We start from the raw sequence: 21,907 nt of genomic DNA, 5'->3' as shown, positions 1-21,907 counted from the left end.
TTCCAGAAATTAGAATTACACCAAAAATGAAGCAATTGTCTGAGGATGGTGGTGCACCATCTGACATAAAATGGGACAGTTTGATGAAAAAGCTTGAAATTAAAGATTCAAATCCAAGTCATGTGACAAAACACAGGGCCTTAAGCATAACATATAAAATGCTAAGAAATACTGTAGACTGACTGTGTACGATATAACCAGTCATTATACAACAGTATCGTCTGTGTCTTCTATTCTAAAATATCACTATAGTCCTCCTACATTAGCGTCTTGTGTCTGAACCCTGCTACACTGTGTACATCTCCACCCACCTGTCCCAGGAGTGCTCTGAGCTATGCTCTCATAAGTGCTACTAGATTTCAGCTTGGCCTGTAGGGCTTTCTCTGCCTTCGAAGGCGTGTCCGGTCCCCCGGCATTCTTGCTTGCGGCAGCCCGCTTGGCGTCCAGCTTCTTCTGCCGGCAGGACTTGGCAGGCTCGGAGAGCATGCGGATCTGGCGGCGGAAGGCATTGAGCACCTGGATGGCGCCCGTCTTGATCTTCTCCTGCTGGCCCTCTGCACTGCCAAATTCATCCGTTGGTGAGGCCTTGTAAAGGGGCAGCACATGGAGCTGCTCGTCCTCCGGAATCTTCCCGATCTGGCGGTTGTCCTCCTTGGTTAGCGTGCACACCTGGGATAGATGGTGGGTGGGAAGAGACAAGCTTGAGGGCTCTGTTTGCATTTTACAAATGTTTTGACTAGTGTTATTTTATTTATATCTGAATATCCACTGGGAAGAGGCATCTTCTGATTATTGCAGTATTTTTTTGTTTGTTTTCTTTAGCAAATGAAAACACTTGATACTGTGTTGACATTTTGCTCTGTCATATTTAGATGTTGGCTTACCACAGTGCTGCCCCCCTGCATGTTGTGGAGGTCTCTGTGAGCGTGAGCGCAGAAGTCCATACAGGCGGTGACCCCGGAGAACGGTCGCCCCTCCCCCTTTCCCAGACGGCAGTCTGGCGCCCTTTGCTCATGTTCCACCTGTGGATGAACAATATGGGAGTTAGTCACTGTCTGCAGACAGGTGGCGTCATTCCTCAGGCGAGTCACTGTACTAGTGTAGATAAGTGGTTCTATCTGGCGTTGAGAATGTGGGTTATTGGGTTAAGTACCAGTATGTCACAGAAATACTAGGTTTGTGTTCAGTTGAAAATGTTTTGAAAAATGGAGGTACAATCCACTGAACACACAGATTTCCGTCTGTGGTTGCAACACATTATGCTACGTCGTGCCCAATTTAACACGACCCTCAGTGCAAAGAGAAGACATGGATTCCACTAGGGTTTATGTTACGAGCATAAAAATCAGTCTCACTAAATGAAACTAATCACTGTTCAAGCTAATGAATAATTTCATTTATATGCTCCTGTTGGGGATGTGGCCCCCTTTAAATGAATTATGGGTAAGATTTTTTTTAAAGCTTGTGTTGAGTTGTTAATGTTGATTTAATGCTATACATGTAAAATGTCTGGCAGTATTATAAATGGACGTTGCCCAGAAATCCTTACCTGATTTTGATAGGCATCTGGTGCCAGGGTTTTGTATGTGGGGGCCATTAGGGTTGCCAGATTCTGAAGATTTTGCTCCAGCCTTTCTTCCTGATAGAGAAGCAAAACACATTATTTCAGTGTAGCTTTGTTTTGATGACTGGCAATGCATAATTAGAGTAACAGTAAATAAATATGTTTATTAATACAGTATGTTCTGTATGCTTCACCTCTTTCGGGTCGTCCCCAGTTAGCTTGAATTTGCGTGGGATTTTGCTCCTTGCAAACTTGCAGCCGTTGTAGTACATGCTCCAGGAACAGCCGAAGGAGAAGGAAGCGCCACAAGCCTCTGGGTCCAGCCCCTGGCACGCACACGTCCTCCTAAACAACAAGGATGAGAGGAATAACTCTGTTATAGAATTATACTGAACACAAATATAAAAGCAGCATGCAACAATTTAAACTATTTTACTGAGTTGTAGTTCTTATAAAGAAATCAGTCAATTGAAATAAATTCATTAGACCCTAATCTATGGATTTCACATGGGTGGGCCTGGGAGGGCATAGGCCCAGCCAATCAGAATGTTTTTCCCCACAAAAGGGCTTTATTACAGACAGAAATGACCCTCAGTTTTATCAGCTGCCCGGCTGGCCTCAGATGATCCTGCAGGTGAAGAAGCCGGGTGTGGAGGTCCTGGGCTGGCATGGCTACATGTGGTCTGCGGTTGAAAGGCCGGTTGGACATACTGCCAAATTCTCCAAATGACGTTGGAGGCAGCGTAAGGTCGAGAAATCCACATTCAATTCTCTGGCAACAGCTCTGGTGGACATTCCTGCAGTCAGCATGCTAATTGCACGCTCCCTCAAAACTAGAGACATCAGTGGCATTGTTCTTGTGTGACAAAACTTCACATTTTAGAGTGGCCTTTTATTCTCCCCAGAACAAGGTGACCCTGTGTAAAGATAATGCTGTTTATTCAGCTTCTTGATATGCCACACCTGATGGATGAATTATCTTCGCAAGGGAGAAATGCTCACAAATGGGGACGTAAAGAAATTTGAGCAATTACTTTTGAGAAATACGATTTTTGTGTATATGGAACATTTAGGGGATCTTTTATTTCAGCTCATGAAACCAACACTTTACATTAACATTTTTGTTCAGTATATTTGTTGGGAGCTTATATTTGTCCTATTTCACACATACAGTGTGTATTGGCAATGTGTTTTTTTGCATATGCTAATTCTCCCTGAGACATCCTATGAGAGTGAGGTCATGGCCAATGTCTGCCATTATCAACCACGATCTTAGAGCAATTAAGCTTAAGTGCCTTGCTTAAAGGCACATCAACAGATGTTTCTCCTTGTCGTCTCTGGGATTCCAACTAGCAACGTTACGGTTATTGGCCCAATGCTCTAACCCAGGGGTGTCAAACTGAAATACCCAGTGGGCCAAAATGTAAAACCTGAACAAAGTCACGGGACAACATTGAACAAATTAACCTTTTAATATGGACCCAAACAAGTTTTGCTTTAACATTGAATATGGAACAAGCATCGCTTATTACCATACAATATATAATTTAATAGTGGAGACATGCAAAATCGAATTTCAAATGAAAAAACACATCAATGGCATTCATTTATTAAATAAATAAAATGTAAATAAAAAGTGTATGCCTCTTTTCTATTTGCAGCCTTCTGATTTAAATACCAAAATAAACTTTTTCCACTGGCTAATAATTTTACAAATAAAATGATAATAAATCAATCAACCGTTCAAGCCCATGCCTTGTAGCAAGAAAAAGTGCATAAAGAAAACGTTAATTATTGCACACTGGTCTAATCTGATGTGCCCAAGCCAGATACCTGGCATCTCTTCTTGGATGCTAGTTCATCAATGTCTGGGCTCAAGCTCTGAGCTGAAGAAATCCTCAGTATCGAGCGAAGATGTTCATCAGTCAGACGTCTCCTGTGAGTTGTTTTGGTCATCTTCATCGAGGAGAAAAGTTGCTCGCATAGATAAGTGCTGCCGAACATGGAGAGCATCTGAGCAGCTTGGGTGCGGAGCTGAGGCATTGTGTCAGGGATGAACCGTGGAAACTGTGCGGCGCCCACAGCATCATACTTTGACTTCAGCGTGTCGTTGCACTGGAGTTCAATCAGCTCCATTTGGATGTTGGTTGGTGCATTTTCCACATCAACTGCGAAGGGATTACTAAGCAGTTCAAACTTGCATTTCTGGGCATCGAAGTCGGCAAATCGCCGGCTAAACTCAGCGGCGAGAACACTGAGTTTTTCAGCAAACTGTGCGCATGGGAACACGGCGGTAGAGATCTGCGCTTTTATGGATTGGCAGCAGGGAAAATGGCAAGGGTTTCCTTGCAGCATCTGATTCTCCCACAGGCACAGTTTAGTTTTGAAGGCCCTCACTGCAGCGTACATGTCTGTGATGATGCGCCCCCGCCCCTGAAGCTGCAGGTTCAGCGCATCGAGATGGCTCGAGATGTCACAGAGAAAGGCCAGCTCACACAGGAACTTTTGCTCCCGGAGCTCTGCTGTATCCTTCCCTTTGGTTTCCAGGAATTGACATATTTCCTCACGCAGCTCGAAACATCTGTTCAGTACTTTTCCTCTGCTTAGCCATCTCACCTCTGTGTGATACGGCACGTCTGCGTATTCCGAACCACACTCCTCCAGAAAAGATTTAAACTGGCGGTGATTTAGACCTTTGGCTCTTATAAAGTTAACTACCTGTGTTACTGTGGTCATAACATGTTCCATCTTTAGGGCTTTGGCACACAGTGCTTCCTGATGTATGATGCAGTGGTAAACAGTTAGCTCACCTGCACAGTTCTCTTCCCGCATCTTCTCCCGAACCATGCCCACCAGTCCACTCTTTTTACCGCACATCGCTGGCGCACCATCTGTCGTTAATCCAACGAGTTTATCCCACGGCAGCTTTATTTCAGTTACACATTTGGAAACCTCCTCAAAGATTTCCTTTCCTGTGGTTGTGCCATGCATTGATTTGAATCCTAATAGCTCCTCCGTAACACACAGATTTGAGTCCACTCCACGGATGAAGACTGACAGCTGAGCAGTATCAGATGCGTCGCAGCTCTCATCCACAGCGAGGGAGAACGCAACAAAATCTTTTCCCTTTTCCATCAGCTGGTCATACAGATTGGTGGCAAGATCACATGTGCGATCAGCTACTGTGTTCCTGCTCAGGCTCACGTTTGAAAATGCTTGCTTTTTCTCTGGGCATACGAGGTCACAAACCTTCATCATGCACTTTTTCATGAACTCTCCCTCATGAAAGGGCCGGGCTGATTTTGCGATCTCTGCTGCCACTATATAACTAGCCTTTACAGCAGCCTCGCTTTGTGATGTGGCTTTTTTAAACATATTCTGTTGTGAAACCAAACTTCTTTTCATCTCCTCTACTTTCTGGCTCCTTTGAGTCATGTCCAGGTCCTTGTATTTGTCATGGTGTTTCGTTTCATAGTGTCGTCTAATGTTGTACTCCTTACTTACAGCCACGTTGACTCCACAAACAAGACAAACAGGTTTGTCTTTTACATATGTAAACAGATATTCTGCCTCCCACTTGTCCAGAAAGCTCCTGTTTTCTGCCTTTCTTTTCGCCATTTTTGGGAAGGGTTAGCTCGCTGACAATTGTAGCGTCTATGTTGCTATGACTACTGTCACAGAGGAGAGAGCGTTTCTGGGTCCTGTCCTGATTGGCGCGCGAAAACAGCAGAGCATTATGGGATTCGTAGTATTAGTGGTGAATGCGCTGTATAATACCGGCGGGCCAGCTCTAGTAGTAATTTGGTATTGTCTCGCGGGCCAAATATAATTACCCCGCGGGCCAAATTTGGCCCACGGGCCAGAGTTTGACACCCATGCTCTAACCAATAGTCCATGCTATTGTACAAAAATATAAACGCAACATGTAAAGTGTTTGTAAAAATCCCAGAAATGTTCCATATGCACAAAAAGCTTATTTCTCTCAAATGTTTTATAAATTTTTTTTTTTTAAAGGACAAGAGGAACAAGTCCTTTATATCAGGTACATGTACTCCTTAACAAGGACGAGAGTAACAACTCCTTTATATCAGACACATGTACTCCTTAACAAGGACGAGGGGAACAACTCCTTTATATCAGACACATGTACTCCTTAACAAGGACGAGAGTAACAACTCCTTTATATCAGACACATGTACTCCTTAACAAGGACGAGAGTAACAACTCCTTTATATCAGACACATGTACTCCTTAACAACAAGGACGAGGGGAACAACTCCTTTATATCAGACACATGTACTCCTTAACAAGGACGAGAGTAACAACTCCTTTATATCAGACACATGTACTCCTTAACAAGGACGAGAGTAACAACTCCTTTATATCAGGTACATGTACTCCTTAACAACAAGGATGAGAGGAACAACTCCTTTATATCAGGCACATGTACTCCTTAACAACAAGGATGAGAGGAACAGCTCCTTTATATCAGGTACATGTACTCCTTAACAAGGACGAGAGTAACAACTCCTTTATATCAGACACATGTACTCCTTAACAAGGACGAGAGTAACAACTCCTTTATATCAGACACATGTACTCCTTCACAAGGACGAGGGGAACAACTCCTTTATATCAGACACATGTACTCCTTAACAACAAGGACGAGAGGAACAACTCCTTTATATCAGACACATGTATTCCTTAACAAGAACGAGAGGAACAACTCCTTTATATCAGGTACATGTACTCCTTAACAACAAGGACAAGAGGAACAACTCCTTTATATCAGACACATGTACTCCTTAACAACAAGGACGAGGGGAAAAACTCCTTTATATCAGGCACATGTACTCCTGAACAAGGACGAGGGGAACAACTCCTTTATATCAGGCACATGTACTCCTTAACAAGGACGAGAGGAACAGCTCCTTTATATCAGACACATGTACTCCTTAACAACAAGGACAAGAGGAACAACTCCTTTATACCGGGCACACGTACTCTTTAACAACAAGGACAAGAGGAACAACTCATTGAATGCTATTCATAAAACTCCATGCTAGATTTACCAAGTGCTCCCTCCTAGAAGTACATTTGTCAAAACCCTTAATCAACACCTACTATTTATTGTCATAGGTTTAAATCCTGTGTATAAATATGTAATAAATATTTAATCAAACACATTCCTGTGAATTTATACATTTCCAAATACCAGGTGGTACGGTTACCATTCCCAAAAAATGTTTATTACGTACAGTTGAAGTCGGATGTTTACATACACCTTAGCCAAATACATTTAAGCTCAGTTTTTCACAATTCCTGACATTTAATCAAATTAAAAATGTCCTGTCTTAGGTCAGTTAAGATCACCACTTTATTTTAAGAATGTGAAATGTCAGAATATTATTAGAGAGAATGATTTATTTCAGCTTTTATTTCTTTCATCACATTCCCAGTGGGTCAGAAGTTTACATACACTTAATTAGTATTTGGTAGCATTGCCTTTAAATTGTTTAACTTGGGTCAAACGTTTTGGGTAGCCACAAGCATCCCACAATAAGTTGGGTAAATTTTGGCCCATTCCTCCTGACAGAGCTGGTGTAACTGAGTCAGGTTTGTAAGGCCTCCATGCTCGCACACACTTTTTCAGTTCTGCCCACACATTTTTTATAGGATTGAGGTCAGGGCTTTGTAATGGCCACTCCAATACCTTGACTTTGTTGTCCTTAAGCCATTTTGGAAGTATGCTTGGGGTCATTGTCCATTTGGAAGACCCATTTAACTTTAACTTAACTTCCTGACTGATGTCCTGAGATGTTGCTTCTATTCTAAGTGATTTTCCTTCATCATGATGCCATCTATTTTGTGAAATGCACCAGTCCCTCCTGCAGCAAAGCACCCCCACCAGATGATACTGCCACTCCCGTGCTTCACGGTTGGGATGGTGTTCTTCAGCTTGCAAGCGTTCCCCTTTTCCCTCCAAACATAATGATGATCATTCTGGCCAAACAGTTATATTTTTGTTTCATCAGACCAGAGGACATTTCTCCAAAAAGTGCGATCTTTGTCCCCATATGCAGTTTCAAACCGTAGTCTGGCTTTATTCTTATTTGTATTTATTTTTTCTGAGGTCTTGGCTGATTTCTTTTGATTTTCCCATGAAAATCAAGCAAAGAGGCACTGAGTTTGAAGATAGGCCTTGAAATACATCCACAGGTACACCCCCAATTGACTCAAATTATGTCAATTAGCCTATCAGAAGCTTCTAAAGCCATGACATAATTTTCTGGAATTTTCCAAGCTGTTTAAAGGCACAGTCAACTTAGTGTATGTAAACTTCTGACCCACTGGATTTGTGATACAGTGAAATAATCTGTCTGTAAACAATTGTTGGAAAAATTACTTTTGTCATGCACAAAGTAGATGTCCTAACCGACTTGCCAAAACTATAGTTTGTTAACAAGACATTTGGAGTAGTTTTAAAATGACTCCAACCTAAGTGTATGTAAACTTCCGACTTCAACTGTATACTCCCAATATCTTAAGTCAAATATAATTGTAATTGCAAATATGTAAGTATGGATAATTGAGATTTATATAGGAGCTAATCATCGCTTCCCAGTGGGAAAGTGTAGTTTCGAGCACACAAAGAAACTCCTAGAACTTTTACTTATGAGTCAGCCTAGCAGTGAAAAATTACATCGGAAACCTACAGTTAAACCTGTCCGTCTTATGTCCCATGCCTATGTGAACAACATGGTAAAAGGAAAATAGCATGTCGATTTTGGCTAGCAGGGGGTGCATTCATAGTATACTATCGGCAGTTGTTTGATGACATGGTGAATGACATTACATCATGCTGAAACGGCACGCTACGCCATTACACATGCACTCCTGTAGAGTGCAGACATTACACCTCCTGTTGGAGCAGTTGAGACAGGTTGAGACAGATGGAGACAGGTTGAGACAGGTTGAGACAGGTTGAGACAGGTTGAGACAGGTTGAGACAGGTTGAGACAGGTTGAGACAGATGGAGACCGGTTGAGACAGGTTCAGACAGATGGAGACAGGTGGAGACAGATTGAGACAGGTTGAGACAGATTGAGACAGGTTGAGACATGTTGAGACAGATTGAGACAGATTGAGACAGATGGAGACAGATTGAGATGGATGGAGACAGGTTGAGACAGATTAAGACAGGTTGAGACAGGTTGAGACAGGTTGAGACAGATGGAGACAGGTTGAGACAGGTTGAGACAGATGGAGACAGATGCTGCCAGTAGAATAGTTAATGCAGTCATTGTGTGCATTGACTAGAACAAGCTGTTCTACCTGACAGAGTGTAGCCACGTACACAGCGCTTTGGAGAACTAAATTAGTTAGCTATGTTATACATGGATTAGCCTGGTCCCAGATCTGTTTGTGCTGTCTTGGCAACTCCTGTGAATGGTCATTGTCATGCCAACAAATGACCATAGGAGTTGGCAAGACAGCACGAACAGATCTGAGACCAGGCTAGACACAGAGGGATAATGCAATAGAATGTCTAACTGACTGAGTTTAGGATGATTCTGATGGACCAGCTTTGGGCAATCTTTGTCACAAACAGCGCTATGACATGATAAGTGTGATCACTTCCTCTCATCAGGGGTTAGGTTGAATAGCCTTCAACTATCAATAATTCACCACCAGGTAACTCATCCCAGATAGGGTTTAGGGTATTGTAAAGTGAAGCTAACCAGGAGACAACAGAAGGGAGTGTGTGAATGATCTGTTCTGTTCATTGGTATCAGGACCGGGACAAGCTGGCCTTTGATATTATGGTGTATCATCTGACCAAATGCCCAGCTAGTGTGTGTCATGCCTGGTCGTCAGTTAAGCAGGTATTGTTATTATATATCCCCTATCATAACTCTACTACCTTAGTTTGTTTTCAGGTATTATAATCATGAAGTTGTACACTAAAACAAAATGAGAAACGCAACATGCAACAATTTCTAAGATTTTACAGTTACAGTTCATATAAGGAAATCAGTCAATTGAAATAAATGAATTGAAATAATAAATTAAACTATGTATTTGACATGACTGGGAATACAGATCTGCATCTGTTGGTCACAGACAGGCCTTCCTTAATTTTAAACTGGTTGTACATTTGAATTAAAAACGTATTCTCCTGAGGTGGTCTTCCTGTTTTAAGTGTACTACTTATTTGCATAGCAATAAGTAGCACAATGTGGTTGCAGTCCCCCTCAGTAATGTCTTGGATTATTGCACTTTGTCCGTGTCAAACAAATAATATGACTAAAATTAGAAAAGGTTAAGAAAATGTGTGCGCTTGGTACAGCTGTCGAAACACATGTATGGTATGATTAGAAGCAGGGGCGCAACTTTCGTTTAAGAAGTGGGCGGTACACAATTTCTATTTTTTAGTTTTTGCCAGATGGATAAACTCTCCAAACAGTGTACCCGACCGCTCGGAGGTGCCTGCATAGTCCTAAAACACACCATTGCCTCGTTTAGGATCACATTCCACCCGTCCCCACTTTCACCCGTCCCCAGTGAAAGTTGCGCCCCTGATTAGAAATGACGATTTTAGAGGCAAATGCCCTTACTCCTCGTTGATGGCACATCGTCGCTGGGTGAGGGCTCCGTGTCTCGTCAGAGTGTCGCTGAGCTCCATGTAGAGCTGGTCTGCCATGGTGGTGGGGATGCCGTCCCAGATCAGGATGATCACCACGATGCACGCCGCCTCGCACTTGTGGCGCTCCCGCTCACGCACCAGCACCAGGAGCTTCTCGTCCACGCTGCCGCGCCGGATCACCTGGAGCACACCAATGTCTTGATTTATTTTATTTGATTGTAAATCTCATTGAGATTAAATGCCTTTTTTCCCAGAGGCATCTGGTCTGAGATCACAGAGAGATAGTACAGTAAAGATTCCCTTCAAATTACAATATTGTGCGTTTTTACAATTGACCATTTTGCTCTAAATACCAATCCTCGATTCTAAATTTGGCTATCCCTATTGGGTGGCAGGTAGCCTAGCGTTTAGAGCGTTGGGCCAGCAACCGAAAGGTTGCTGGTTCGAATACCCTAGTCGACAACGTGAACAGTCTATCGTTGTGCCCTTGATGAAGGAAAGGAACCTCTTATTAAGATGCCACCACAACCCATGACTTCAACTCTATTCTTAAACCAATACTGTCTGATCAAAGTATGGAAGGTACACATTACAGCATCCCCAATTCAGAGTGATTCCTCCATATATTTCGATTTTAGTACCCTAATTTGCTCCAGAGGTGCCGTACTACTATGGCTGACCCTGTAAAACAACACATTTCCCTGCACCTATCTGGTGTGTGATAATCATTTAAAAAAATGAATTTCGGAGATATTGTCATGCTTCATTCACACTTACCCATTTAGCAATGGGGCATCCCTGTGTACTCTTCCCTTCTTTGCCTGTGTACACCACTTTTTCAATCCTGATGGCACTGCCAGTTAGCCCAGACCTTCAAAAGCAAGGATGATAGTTAGAGTAGATGCATGTGATATAGTAACAGAAGAGTGTACGGCAATAAAATGAGAATATGAACAACGTTTGTTAAGTGTGGGTGTAAATATGGGGTTTGTTCAGAAGTATACAAGGTTACAGAGCGTTCTGATTGTAACGTCTCCACATTAAATGTGATATATATGATATATGCCATGATATATATATATACACATACACTTGATGACTGACAGGGGACTCTGTGTTGAAACCACAGTGCCTCCATCTTGGCACTCTCCCACCGTTGTAAATAATATTTTGGAAGATTTAGAAATGCATTTATTAATGTCTACAATATTAATGTCAACATTTTGTTTTTGTCATGTTTATTCTATTACAGACAACTTAATGCATACTTTAAAATTATATGATGTGACCTAAACATACAAATATAGAAATATAACATTTTCCTTAACTTATAATTTTTAGAGCTCACTAATGTTACTGCCCACTACAACAACAAAACACATGTACTGGGGAGCAGGCTGTGTTACTCAATAGCATCAGCAATCCAGGGCTTATGTACATCATTGGATATATGCCATTTAGCAGACACTGTTATCCAAAGCAGCATACATTCACACATTTTACGTACGGGTGGTCTCAGGAATCGAACCCATTATCCTGGCATTGCAAGTGCCATGCTCTACCAACTGAGCTACAGAGGACCACAGTCACACAGCTACAGAGGATCACAAATGTAACAGGAATGGAACAAATACAAACTTGATGCACGTATTCCCAGGTTACATACTAATGGAATGTCTACGTGTCATATCCATGTCATGATTTATATGCCACCATGTTGAATTCTGGTGAGTGGTATAATCAGGAAACTGTTACTCTAAGTATGGAGGTCATGTGACCAGAAAGTGATCCCAAAATGGCTCTGGTGTGAGAAAGCTTGAGTTGAAATGTTTGTTTGAAACCATGAAAAGCTCAGTAATTGTGCACAGAAGTACCTGTTCCTATGGTTTATTTGCGTGTGAGAAAGCGACCGTTAAAACGTTTGTTTGAAACATTGAAAAGTTACACATTCAGTAATTGTGTATAGAAAAACCTGTTCCTTTGTATTATGTGGGATGACGCGGGATAAAACAACCCACCTTGTCTCCATGATGTCACGGATGGCCTTGATATTCGGAGCGGAGCCCAGGTGAGTGTAATACGGCCCTTCATCCTTCTCACTGATGGACTCTGTATCAAAACAAAGAAAGGCACAACCCCCCATACCCAAATTAGACATCAACCGACAAATAATCTGTGTGTGAAGACAGACATGAAATGTGACTCACCCATGCAGTGGCAGGAAGGGATATCATACTGGGTCTTGATAGGAGTATCCAATAGGTTTTTAATGGGAGTATCCAAGAGTTTCATGGGGGAATTCATAAAACTCTGGAGCAGGGGTTCCTGCTTGGGGGTGAAGTCTAGGTGGGGTCTTTTCAGCCCATTGGAGCCAGGGCGCCCCATCCCCATGTCCTCCATCCCACCCGACCCACCGTCCAGGTCTGCGTGGGTCGAGAGCACCGTCACAGCGCCAGACTGCTCCACCTTGACCTTGTTCGGTGACCTGATGACGAGGGACTTCCTGTCAAAGACTGGCGAAAGCTGATACTGTCTGAGAGTCTGCTCCATGGTGGCTAGGATGCTCCGCTGGGAGCTGCTCTGGCTCCGCTCACCGCAGCACGACGTCTGGGGCTGTGGATTGTACTCCTGCTTGACCTGGATGCCCCCCGCTACCATACCCATCTCCCGGCCCTGCTGTTGATGCTGCATCAAGGGAGGTGGTCCAGGCCCTTGGTGGTGAGGGTGTTCGAACCGCGGCCCATTCACCATCTTGATGGGCCGGGCGCCGTGCTTGAAATCTACAGGGCTCTGTGGATGAGGGGGACCCAGAGACTCCCGCTCAGACTGCCTCTGTAGAAGATGCATCCGCAGGGCCGCGTGCCTCTGGAAGTCCCCCTGGGGGCCCCCGTGTCCCAGGGGTGGAGGCCCCCCCCTCTGGAACTGGGCACAAGACTCCTGCTGATTCTGCTCCATTTTAGGATACATCTGCTGTTGCTGTGCAGACACCTGCTGGTTTAAAGCACCGTGTGGTAAGTGAGGTAGCGGTTGTGGGGGGGTCTGGGTAAGGGGGAAGTCCATGTGGTTGGGGTGTGGTTGTCGGAGGTGGGGCGGCGGCTGCTGCTGGTGGGAGTATTGCTTGGGTCCGGGGCTTGGAGTGTACTGCCTCTGCTGTTGTTGTTGGTGCTGCTGTTGTTGTTGCTGCTTCATCTCCAGCTCCATCTCCATCTCCATGGTATTACTGCTGCTGTGTCTCCATGATGCCTGCTGGGACTGCTGTGCATCGTTGGGCTGAGAGGGGTCTACAGGATTGTACCCAGGGTTGTTTCTCATCATAGACTGTATCTGCTGCTGGTGCCCAGGCTGGGGTTGACCACCCTGACCTCTGTAGCCTCCCCCAGGTGATTTCAGCTTCTTCTCTAGCCTGATGTAGTCCTCCAGCTTGAGTTTGTTCAGCAGCTGTTGACCGTCCATCGTGCCCTGGTTGGGGTCCTGTGACTGGGGTGCGTTGACCGACTGCTGTCCGTCGTACTGAGATGGATGGGACAGCGGGCGCTGCTGCTGCTGTTGATGTTGTGGACGTTGTGGCGGCTGCAAAAAGCTAGGTGATAGTATTTCCTCTAGATCTGTGTCGCCTTCGCATAAGTGCTCTGGCTGCATGGGGGCTCGAAAACAATTCTCCCCCTGCTGCTGCTGTTGAGGAGGAGGAAGATTACACTGCTGCTGATGCATGTGTTGTGTATGTGGCTGCTGTTGAGGAGGAAGATTACACTGTTGTTGGTGCATGTGAGATGGGCCTTTAGAGTCGGCCTGCTGCTGCCACTCTGGGGCAGTGTTGTGTTGGGCAGGAGACGCTTGGTGAGGCGACTGGGCCGGCCGCGGCTGCTGTTGCTGGTAGGCCCCTCCGGTGGGTCCTACGTCGAAGCTTTGTCCCCCCGTCTGGAACCTCCGTGCTGAGTCGGGCTCCAGCATCTGACCCCGGGAGTTTAGATCTATCCAGCCCATCTGGGAATTAGGGCAACCGGGATCTGCTCCTCCTCTCTGCTGCTGCTGGGTTGTGTCTTTCATCATCCCGTTTTGATGGGAGCGTTGGGGTCCAGGCTCACTGCTACTGGGCAGGGAAGCTGGGCCCATGGAGCCCTGGGGGCCCGTAGAGTCAGCTCCACAGGGGTTTCCTGTCTGCTGTTGCTGCTGCTGCATCCCATACTGTTGCTGCCGGCGCCTCCCCTCACTCTGCCCCATGCCTGTGCTGGGGAAAGGGCCGGGGCCGAACCCAATGGCCTCTTTTGTCTGCAGCGGAGTGCTCTGCTCTAGAGGGCTCGGGAAAGAGTTCTGATGGTTAAACTCCTGGTTAGGTTTCCTGTAAATGCCCTCTGGGTTGTTCTGATGTTGCGAGCCGTCAGCGGGCTGCTGTTGCGGGTGCTCTCCTCTGTAACTGTTAGAATACCCATTCACCATATATGGGGCGGCTGAGTTGTTATATCCATTGCTGCCTTGCCCTTTAGGGTCTGCTACCCCAGTCTGCTGATGTTTCTCAGAGGCAGGCATCTGGGCTGAAATGGGAGGGAACCCTGAGGTAAGAGAGGTAGGTGACTGCGTCGTGACTTGTTCGGGCAGTTCAGGGAGTTCGTTGGTGAGTGAGCTAATGTCGTCGACCAACCCCACCTCCGGTTGAAACTCCTGCACGCCCGTCTGTGCTGCGATGGACACTTGTTCTGGGTAATACTGAGACAGAGTTTTCTCTAGAAGGTCACCAGGTGTGCCTTCAATGGAATTGGGGCTCACTGTAGCACCGTTAGCTATTTGCTTGTTCCTCGATAGTGAGAAAATATCCCCTCCGTTTGAGAAAGTATTACAGTTTCTCTTATCCAGTCTTGTCCCATCGCAGTCAAACTCCCCAGGCTTTGTCAACTCCGGGAAATCGTCCATGATGTCCCCACCATCCTTTTTGTCCCACATCTCCTCTCCATCCCCTCCATTAATCTCCAAATCCGATCTGAGTTTCTTGGCCTGGTGAAGGCCCAGTAAGGACTGGTCACAGAGCGCATGCTTCAGATCCCCGCCATTGATCATGTTATAAGAGCCTTGGTCGAACAGTCCCTGCACTCCGGCAGGACTGCTGCAGTTCTCCCTGTGTCTCTTCATTGGGTTGATGACCCCTGCCTTGTTGTAAAGGTTCCAGTTTCCATCCCTGTTGATCTGCTGATGGGCTCCTTCCGGCGACTGGGTGCCATTTTGGAGCTTGGCGGTGATCAGGTTGTCTGGTTGAGTGGCGGCGCTGAGTTGTGCTAGTATCAGACTTTCTTCCGTCTCCTGGCTGGCCTTTTCTGTTTCCATCTGGCCTGCTCTGAGTCCATCCACAGGGCTGCCCTCTGTGCGTCCTGCAGGGGAGATGGAGAGAGAGAGAGAGAGGGAGAGGTATTACTAACCATGAAATACAGAACCAACAGACGAACAGTCCCTTAAATGTGTAACCATAAGGTAAGATTACACATTTAAACAAAACATGTGAATGGTGCATATAGCACTGATCTTGAATTAAGGTGGAAATGGGTATTTTATGATGATAGGCAATTTTTATACAACCATCCTATGATTTGTCAAATGTCATCACTAGTTTCCACTTTCCCGTAACATCACATTAGTTCGAAACGAAAGGGAAAAAACACACATTCTCTCCTAAAGTGAATGTAATTGGATGTATTTATAAACACAGGACAAAACACATGTGGGCGGCGACACTTTGCATGGGGGCGGCAAGTAGCGTAGTGGTTAGAGCGTTGGGCCAGTAACCAAAAGTTTGCTGGCTCGAATCCCTGAGCTGACTAGGTAAAAACTTGTCGTTCTGCCCCTGAACAAGGCAGTAAACCCCCTGTTCCTAGGCTGTCATTGTAAATAAAAATGTGTTCGTAACTGTCTTGAGTAGTTAAATAAAGTGGCGGGAAACAGTGATTGAGTCTGAAATCATCGCCAGCCTGGGTCACAGAGTTGAGTCTGGGGAGTAATATGTTTACACTTGGCTCTGAGTGGATATCAGTTATGTGACATGAAGGAAGGCACTGAATTAAATGATCCTCAACTGGGTGGCAAGCAGGGAGAGAAATAAGAGTGCTGGGGGAAGGTTATCCCAGGACAATGTGCCGGGTCAGCAGGGAGAGACACACACACAGTGTGGGAACCAGTGCGGTTGAAACATTTTTACTTATGAAAAAGGAGGTCAGACTTTCTGTAATACTGTCCTGTGAGTTTCTGCCTTTATGAAATCAGAGATGGTGAAATACAATCAGCTCCATTTCCCTTAGAAGTGCATTAAGTCAACCGAGCTAAATGTAAAAATACCACGAGGCCAGATGCATAATATTCCCAGTCTACGCCCATCATGCTGTACCTGATGGGAGAAACGCCAGTGAAGTTGAGGAATATATATTCTGAATGTGCTGCTTTTTTTTTAGACACTCATGAACCCCTTGGCACTCAGACTATCACGAACCCCTTGGCACTCAGACTATCATGAACCCCTTGGCACTCAGACTCTCATGAACCCCTTGGCACTCAGACTATCATGAACCCCTTGGCACTCAGACTATCATGAACCCCTTGGCACTCAGACTATCATGAACCCCTTGGCACTCAGACTATCATGAACCCCTTGGCACTCAGACTATCATGAACCCCTTGGCACTCAGACTATCATGAACCCCTTGGCACTCAGACTATCATGAACCCCTTGGCACTCAGACTATCACGAACCCCTTGGCACTCAGACTATCATGAACCCCTTGGCACTCAGACTATCATGAACCCCTTGGCACTCAGACTCTCATGAACCCCTTGGCACTCAGACTATCATGAACCCCTTGGCACTCAGACTATCATGAACCCCTTGGCACTCAGACTATCACGAACCCCTTGGCACTCAGACTATCATGAACCCCTTGGCACTCAGACTATCATGAACCCCTTGGCACTCAGACTATCACGAACCCCTTGGCACTCAGACTATCATGAACCCCTTGGCACTCAGACTATCATGAACCCCTTGGCACTCAGACACTCATGAACCCCTTGGCACTCAGACTATCATGAACCCCTTGGCACTCAGACTATCACGAACCCCTTGGCACTCAGACTATCATGAACCCCTTGGCACTCAGACTATCACGAACCCCTTGGCACTCAGACTATCATGAACACATTGGCACTCAGACTCTCACGAACACATTGGCACTCAGACTCTCATGAACCCCTTGGCACTCAGACTCTCACGAACACATTGGCACTCAGACTATCACAAACACATTGGCACTCAGACTCTCATGAACCCCTTGGCACTCAGACTCTCATGAACCCCTTGGCACTCAGACTATCACGAACCCCTTGGCACTCAGACTCTCACGAACACATTGGCACTCAGACTATCACGAACACATTGGCACTCAGACTCTCATGAACCCCTTGGCACTCAGACTCTCACGAACACATTGGCACTCAGACTATCACGAACACATTGGCACTCAGACTCTCATGAACCCCTTGGCACTCAGACTCTCACGAACCCCTTGGTACTCAGACTATCACGAACACATTGGCACTCAGACTCTCACGAACACATTGGCACTCAGACTCTCACGAACACATTGGCACTCAGACTCTCACGAACCCCTTGGTACTCAGACTATCATGAACCCCTTGGCACTCAGACTATCATGAACCCCTTGGCACTCAGACTATCACGAACACATTGGCACTCAGACTCTCACAAACACATTGGCACTCAGACTCTCACGAACACATTGGCACTCAGACTCTCATGAACCCCTTGGTACTCAGACTATCACGAACCCCTTGGCACTCAGACTCTCATGAACCCCTTGGCACTCAGACTATCATGAACCCCTTGGCACTCAGACTCTCACGAACCCCTTGGCACTCAGACTCTCACGAACACATTGGCACTCAGACTCTCACGAACCCCTTGGCACTCAGACTATCACGAACCCCTTGGCACTCAGACTCTCACGAACCCCTTGGTACTCAGACTATCATAAACCCCTTGGCACTCAGACTATCACGAACCCCTTGGCACTCAGACTCTCACGAACCCCTTGGTACTCAGACTATCATGAACCCCTTGGCACTCAGACTATCATGAACCCCTTGGCACTCAGACTCTCACGAACCCCTTGGCACTCAGACTCTCACGAACACATTGGCACTCAGACTCTCACGAACCCCTTGGCACTCAGACTATCACGAACCCCTTGGCACTCAGACTCTCACGAACCCCTTGGTACTCAGACTATCATGAACCCCTTGGCACTCAGACTATCACGAACCCCTTGGCACTCAGACTATCATGAACCCCTTGGCACTCAGACTCTCACGAACCCCTTGGTACTCAGACTATCATGAACCCCTTGGTACTCAGACTATCACGAACCCCTTGGCACTCAGACTATCATGAACCCATTGGCACTCAGACTATCATGAACCCCTTGGTACTCAGACTATCACGAACCCCTTGGCACTCAGACTATCATGAACCCATTGGCACTCAGACACTCATGAACCCCTTGGCACTCAGACTATCACGAACCCCTTGGCACTCAGACTCTCACTAACCCCTTGGTACTCAGACTATCATGAACCCCTTGGTACTCAGACTATCACGAACCCCTTGGCACTCAGACTATCATGAACCCATTGGCACTCAGACTCTCACGAACCCCTTGGCACTCAGACTATCACGAACCCCTTGGCACTCAGACTATCATGAACCCCTTGGCACTCAGACTATCATGAACCCCTTGGCACTCAGACTCTCACGAACCCCTTGGCACTCAGACTATCACGAACCCCTTGGCACTCAGACTCTCACGAACCCCTTGGCACTCAGACTATCACGAACCCCTTGGCACTCAGACTATCATGAACCCCTTGGCACTCAGACTATCATGAACCCCTTGGCACTCAGACTCTCACGAACCCCTTGGCACTCAGACTATCACGAACCCCTTGGCACTCAGACTATCATGAACCCCTTGGCACTCAGACTATCATGAACCCCTTGGCACTCAGACTATCACGAACCCCTTGGCACTCAGACTATCACGAACCCCTTGGCACTCAGACTATCACGAACCCCTTGGCACTCAGACTATCACGAACCCCTTGGCACTCAGACTATCACGAACCCCTTGGCACTCAGACTATCATGAACCCCTTGGCACTCAGACTATCATGAACCCCTTGGCACTCAGACTATCACGAACCCCTTGGCACTCAGACTATCATGAACCCCTTGGCACTCAGACTATCACAAACCCCTTGGCACTCAGACTATCATGAACCCCTTGGCACTCAGACTCTCACGAACACATTGGGAGCCTGAGCAGTATGAGTGCTTCTCTGAGACAGACTCTCTCAGGCAAAACATTATTGGGGAGACAAAACACGACCAAATTATGCACATTCACCCCCCTCTCCCAACCCCCCACCCCCGACGCAACGAGGCATTAGAAACTGTCTCTGTCTCGATATAGAGAGACGGCTCCAGGAAGGAAGGTGTCTCAATAAAGAAAGAAAAGCCAGAGGCAGCTTGCAGCATTCTTTGCGTGCGCAGCATATTCACGACACAGCACGCAGCTCCGAACCTGAGCAGCTGTCTTTGGGGCTCAGCTTGGCGAGTGAGGCTTCTCTCCACAGCTAGAAGCAGCCGAGCATGTTTACAGAAGAGCGGAGGGAGAGAGAGAGGAGACATACCAACGGCTCCTCTACTCCTCCACCATGCCTCTTTCTTCTCAGGCAGATGCTACTTGTATCAAACAAAGGGGTGCATGTGTCTGATCACATGGCTAGACACTGACCTCATTCCATTAACTGCTACACGCTGGGAGTTTATGCTATAGAATGACTTGTTGGAGGATAAGATGACACTGCCCTTTTCTTGAAGGAGAGGGTGGGGAATAGGTTTTGTTCCATTTTTTGCTGAGAACTTGTACCTTTTTTCATACAATGTGGAAGAAAAAATGTATATTTCTTAAAAGAGAATGAATGGGATCTTAAGCATTTACGTGTAATTACACATTTAATGTGTAATGTTTTGTACGAATTGGAATTCGTAACATATCATACAAAATGGATGACGTTGTGCACAATTTTCGGGGATCCGTTTTGTCTCATGAGCGCTAATTTAAAAACTACTGGCTGAAATTATACAAAACCTCTGTATCATCACTTTTAAGGTATATTAAATATATTTGTTGCAGGTATAGTAAATATGAATATACACTGAACAAAATTATAAATGCAACATGTAAAGTGTTGGTTCATCTTTCATGAGCTGAAATAAAAGATCCCAGAGATGTTCTATATTGTCACACCCTGGTCAAAGTATTTTGTGTTTATCTTTATTTATTTGGTCAGGCCAGGGTGTGGCATGGGTTTTTGTATGTGGTGTGTATGTATGGGGATTGTAGCTAGTGGGGTGTTCTAGCTAAGTCTATGGCTGTCTGAAGTGGTTCTCAATCAGAGGCAGGTGTTTATCGTTGTCTCTGATTGGGAACCATATTTAGGCAGCCATATTCTTTGAGTTTGTCGTGGGTGATTGTCCTTAGTGTCATTGTTCTGTGTTAGGTTACACAAGTATAGGCTGTTTCGGTTTTCGTTAAGTTTATTGTTTTGATAGTGTTTGTGTTTAGTGTGTTACTTCATTAAACATGGATTGCAATAGACACGCCGCATTTTGGTCCGACTCTCCTTCTCACGAAGAAAACCGTTACAGAATCACCCACCACCAACGGACCAAGCAGCGTGTCAACAGGCAGCAACAGCAGCTTAAAGAGGAATGGACATGGGAGGACGTTTTAGATGGCAAGGGCTGTTACACTTGGGAGGAGATACTGGCTGGAAGAGATCGCCTCCCATGGGAACAGGTGGAGGCACTTAGGAGAGCAGAGGCAGCCGGAGAGAGGAGCCGGCGATATGAGGGAACACGGCTGGCAAGGAAGCCCGAGAGGCAGCCCCAAAAATTTCTTGGGGGGGGGGCTAACAGGGAGTATGGCTACGCCAGGTAGGAGACCTGGGCAGACTCCCTGTGCTTACCGGGGGGCTAGAGAGACCGGACAGGCACCGTGTTATGCAGTGGTGCGCACGGTGTCTCCAGTGCGGGTGCATAGCCCGGTGCGGTATATTCCAGCTCCGCGTGTCGGCTGGGCTAGATTGAGCGTCGAGCCTAATGCCATGAAGCCGGCTCTACGCAGCTGGTCCCCAGTGCGTCTCCTTGGGCCGGTTTACATGGCACCAGCCTTGCGCTCGGTTTCTCCGGTTCGCCTGCATAGTCCAGTGCGGGCTATTCCACCTCGCCGCACTGGCAGGGCGACCGTGAGCATTCAACCAGGTAAGGTTGGGCAGGCTCGGTGCTCAAGAGCTCCAGTGCGCCTGCACGGTCCGGTTTTTCCAGTACCACCTCCACACCCCAGCCCTCCGGTAGCAGCTCCCCGCACTAGGCTTCCTGTGCGTGTCCTCGGCCCAGTACCACCAGTGCCAGCACCACGCATCAGGACTACAGTGCGCCTCGCCTGTCCAGCGCTGTCGGAGCCCTCCTCCTCTCCAGCGCTGTCGGAGTCTCCCGCCTGTTTAGCGCTGTTAGAGCCTTCCTTCTCTACAGCGCTGCCGGAGTCTCCCGCCTGTTCAGAACTGCCAGTTAGCATAGAGCT

At 46.3% G+C, this 21,907-nt stretch overlaps 1 protein-coding gene across 1 annotated transcript in view; it reads right to left on the bottom strand.

Annotated features, from left to right (window-relative positions):
• tet2 (tet methylcytosine dioxygenase 2) overlaps positions 1-21,907 on the bottom strand; it is a 68,979-nt gene that overhangs the window by 6,131 nt on the left and 40,941 nt on the right. Inside the window, exons 2-9 of the mRNA XM_036954021.2 lie at positions 12,419-15,571; positions 12,230-12,320; positions 10,989-11,082; positions 10,183-10,391; positions 1,759-1,909; positions 1,550-1,639; positions 885-1,022; positions 312-669 (exon numbers count right to left, since the gene is read on the bottom strand). Coding sequence (XP_036809916.2) covers positions 312-669; positions 885-1,022; positions 1,550-1,639; positions 1,759-1,909; positions 10,183-10,391; positions 10,989-11,082; positions 12,230-12,320; positions 12,419-15,527 — 4,240 coding nt within the window. The 5' untranslated portion in view covers positions 15,528-15,571. The remainder of the gene's footprint in view (positions 1-311; positions 670-884; positions 1,023-1,549; positions 1,640-1,758; positions 1,910-10,182; positions 10,392-10,988; positions 11,083-12,229; positions 12,321-12,418; positions 15,572-21,907) is intronic.

The sequence above is a fragment of the Oncorhynchus mykiss genome, chromosome 19 (assembly GCF_057628025.1).
Source record: "Oncorhynchus mykiss isolate SJ-2025 chromosome 19, ASM5762802v1, whole genome shotgun sequence".
Lineage (NCBI taxonomy): Eukaryota > Metazoa > Chordata > Actinopteri > Salmoniformes > Salmonidae > Oncorhynchus > Oncorhynchus mykiss.
The sequence above is the reverse complement of the archived record's forward strand: the minus strand, read 5'-3'. Positions and strand labels throughout refer to the sequence as shown.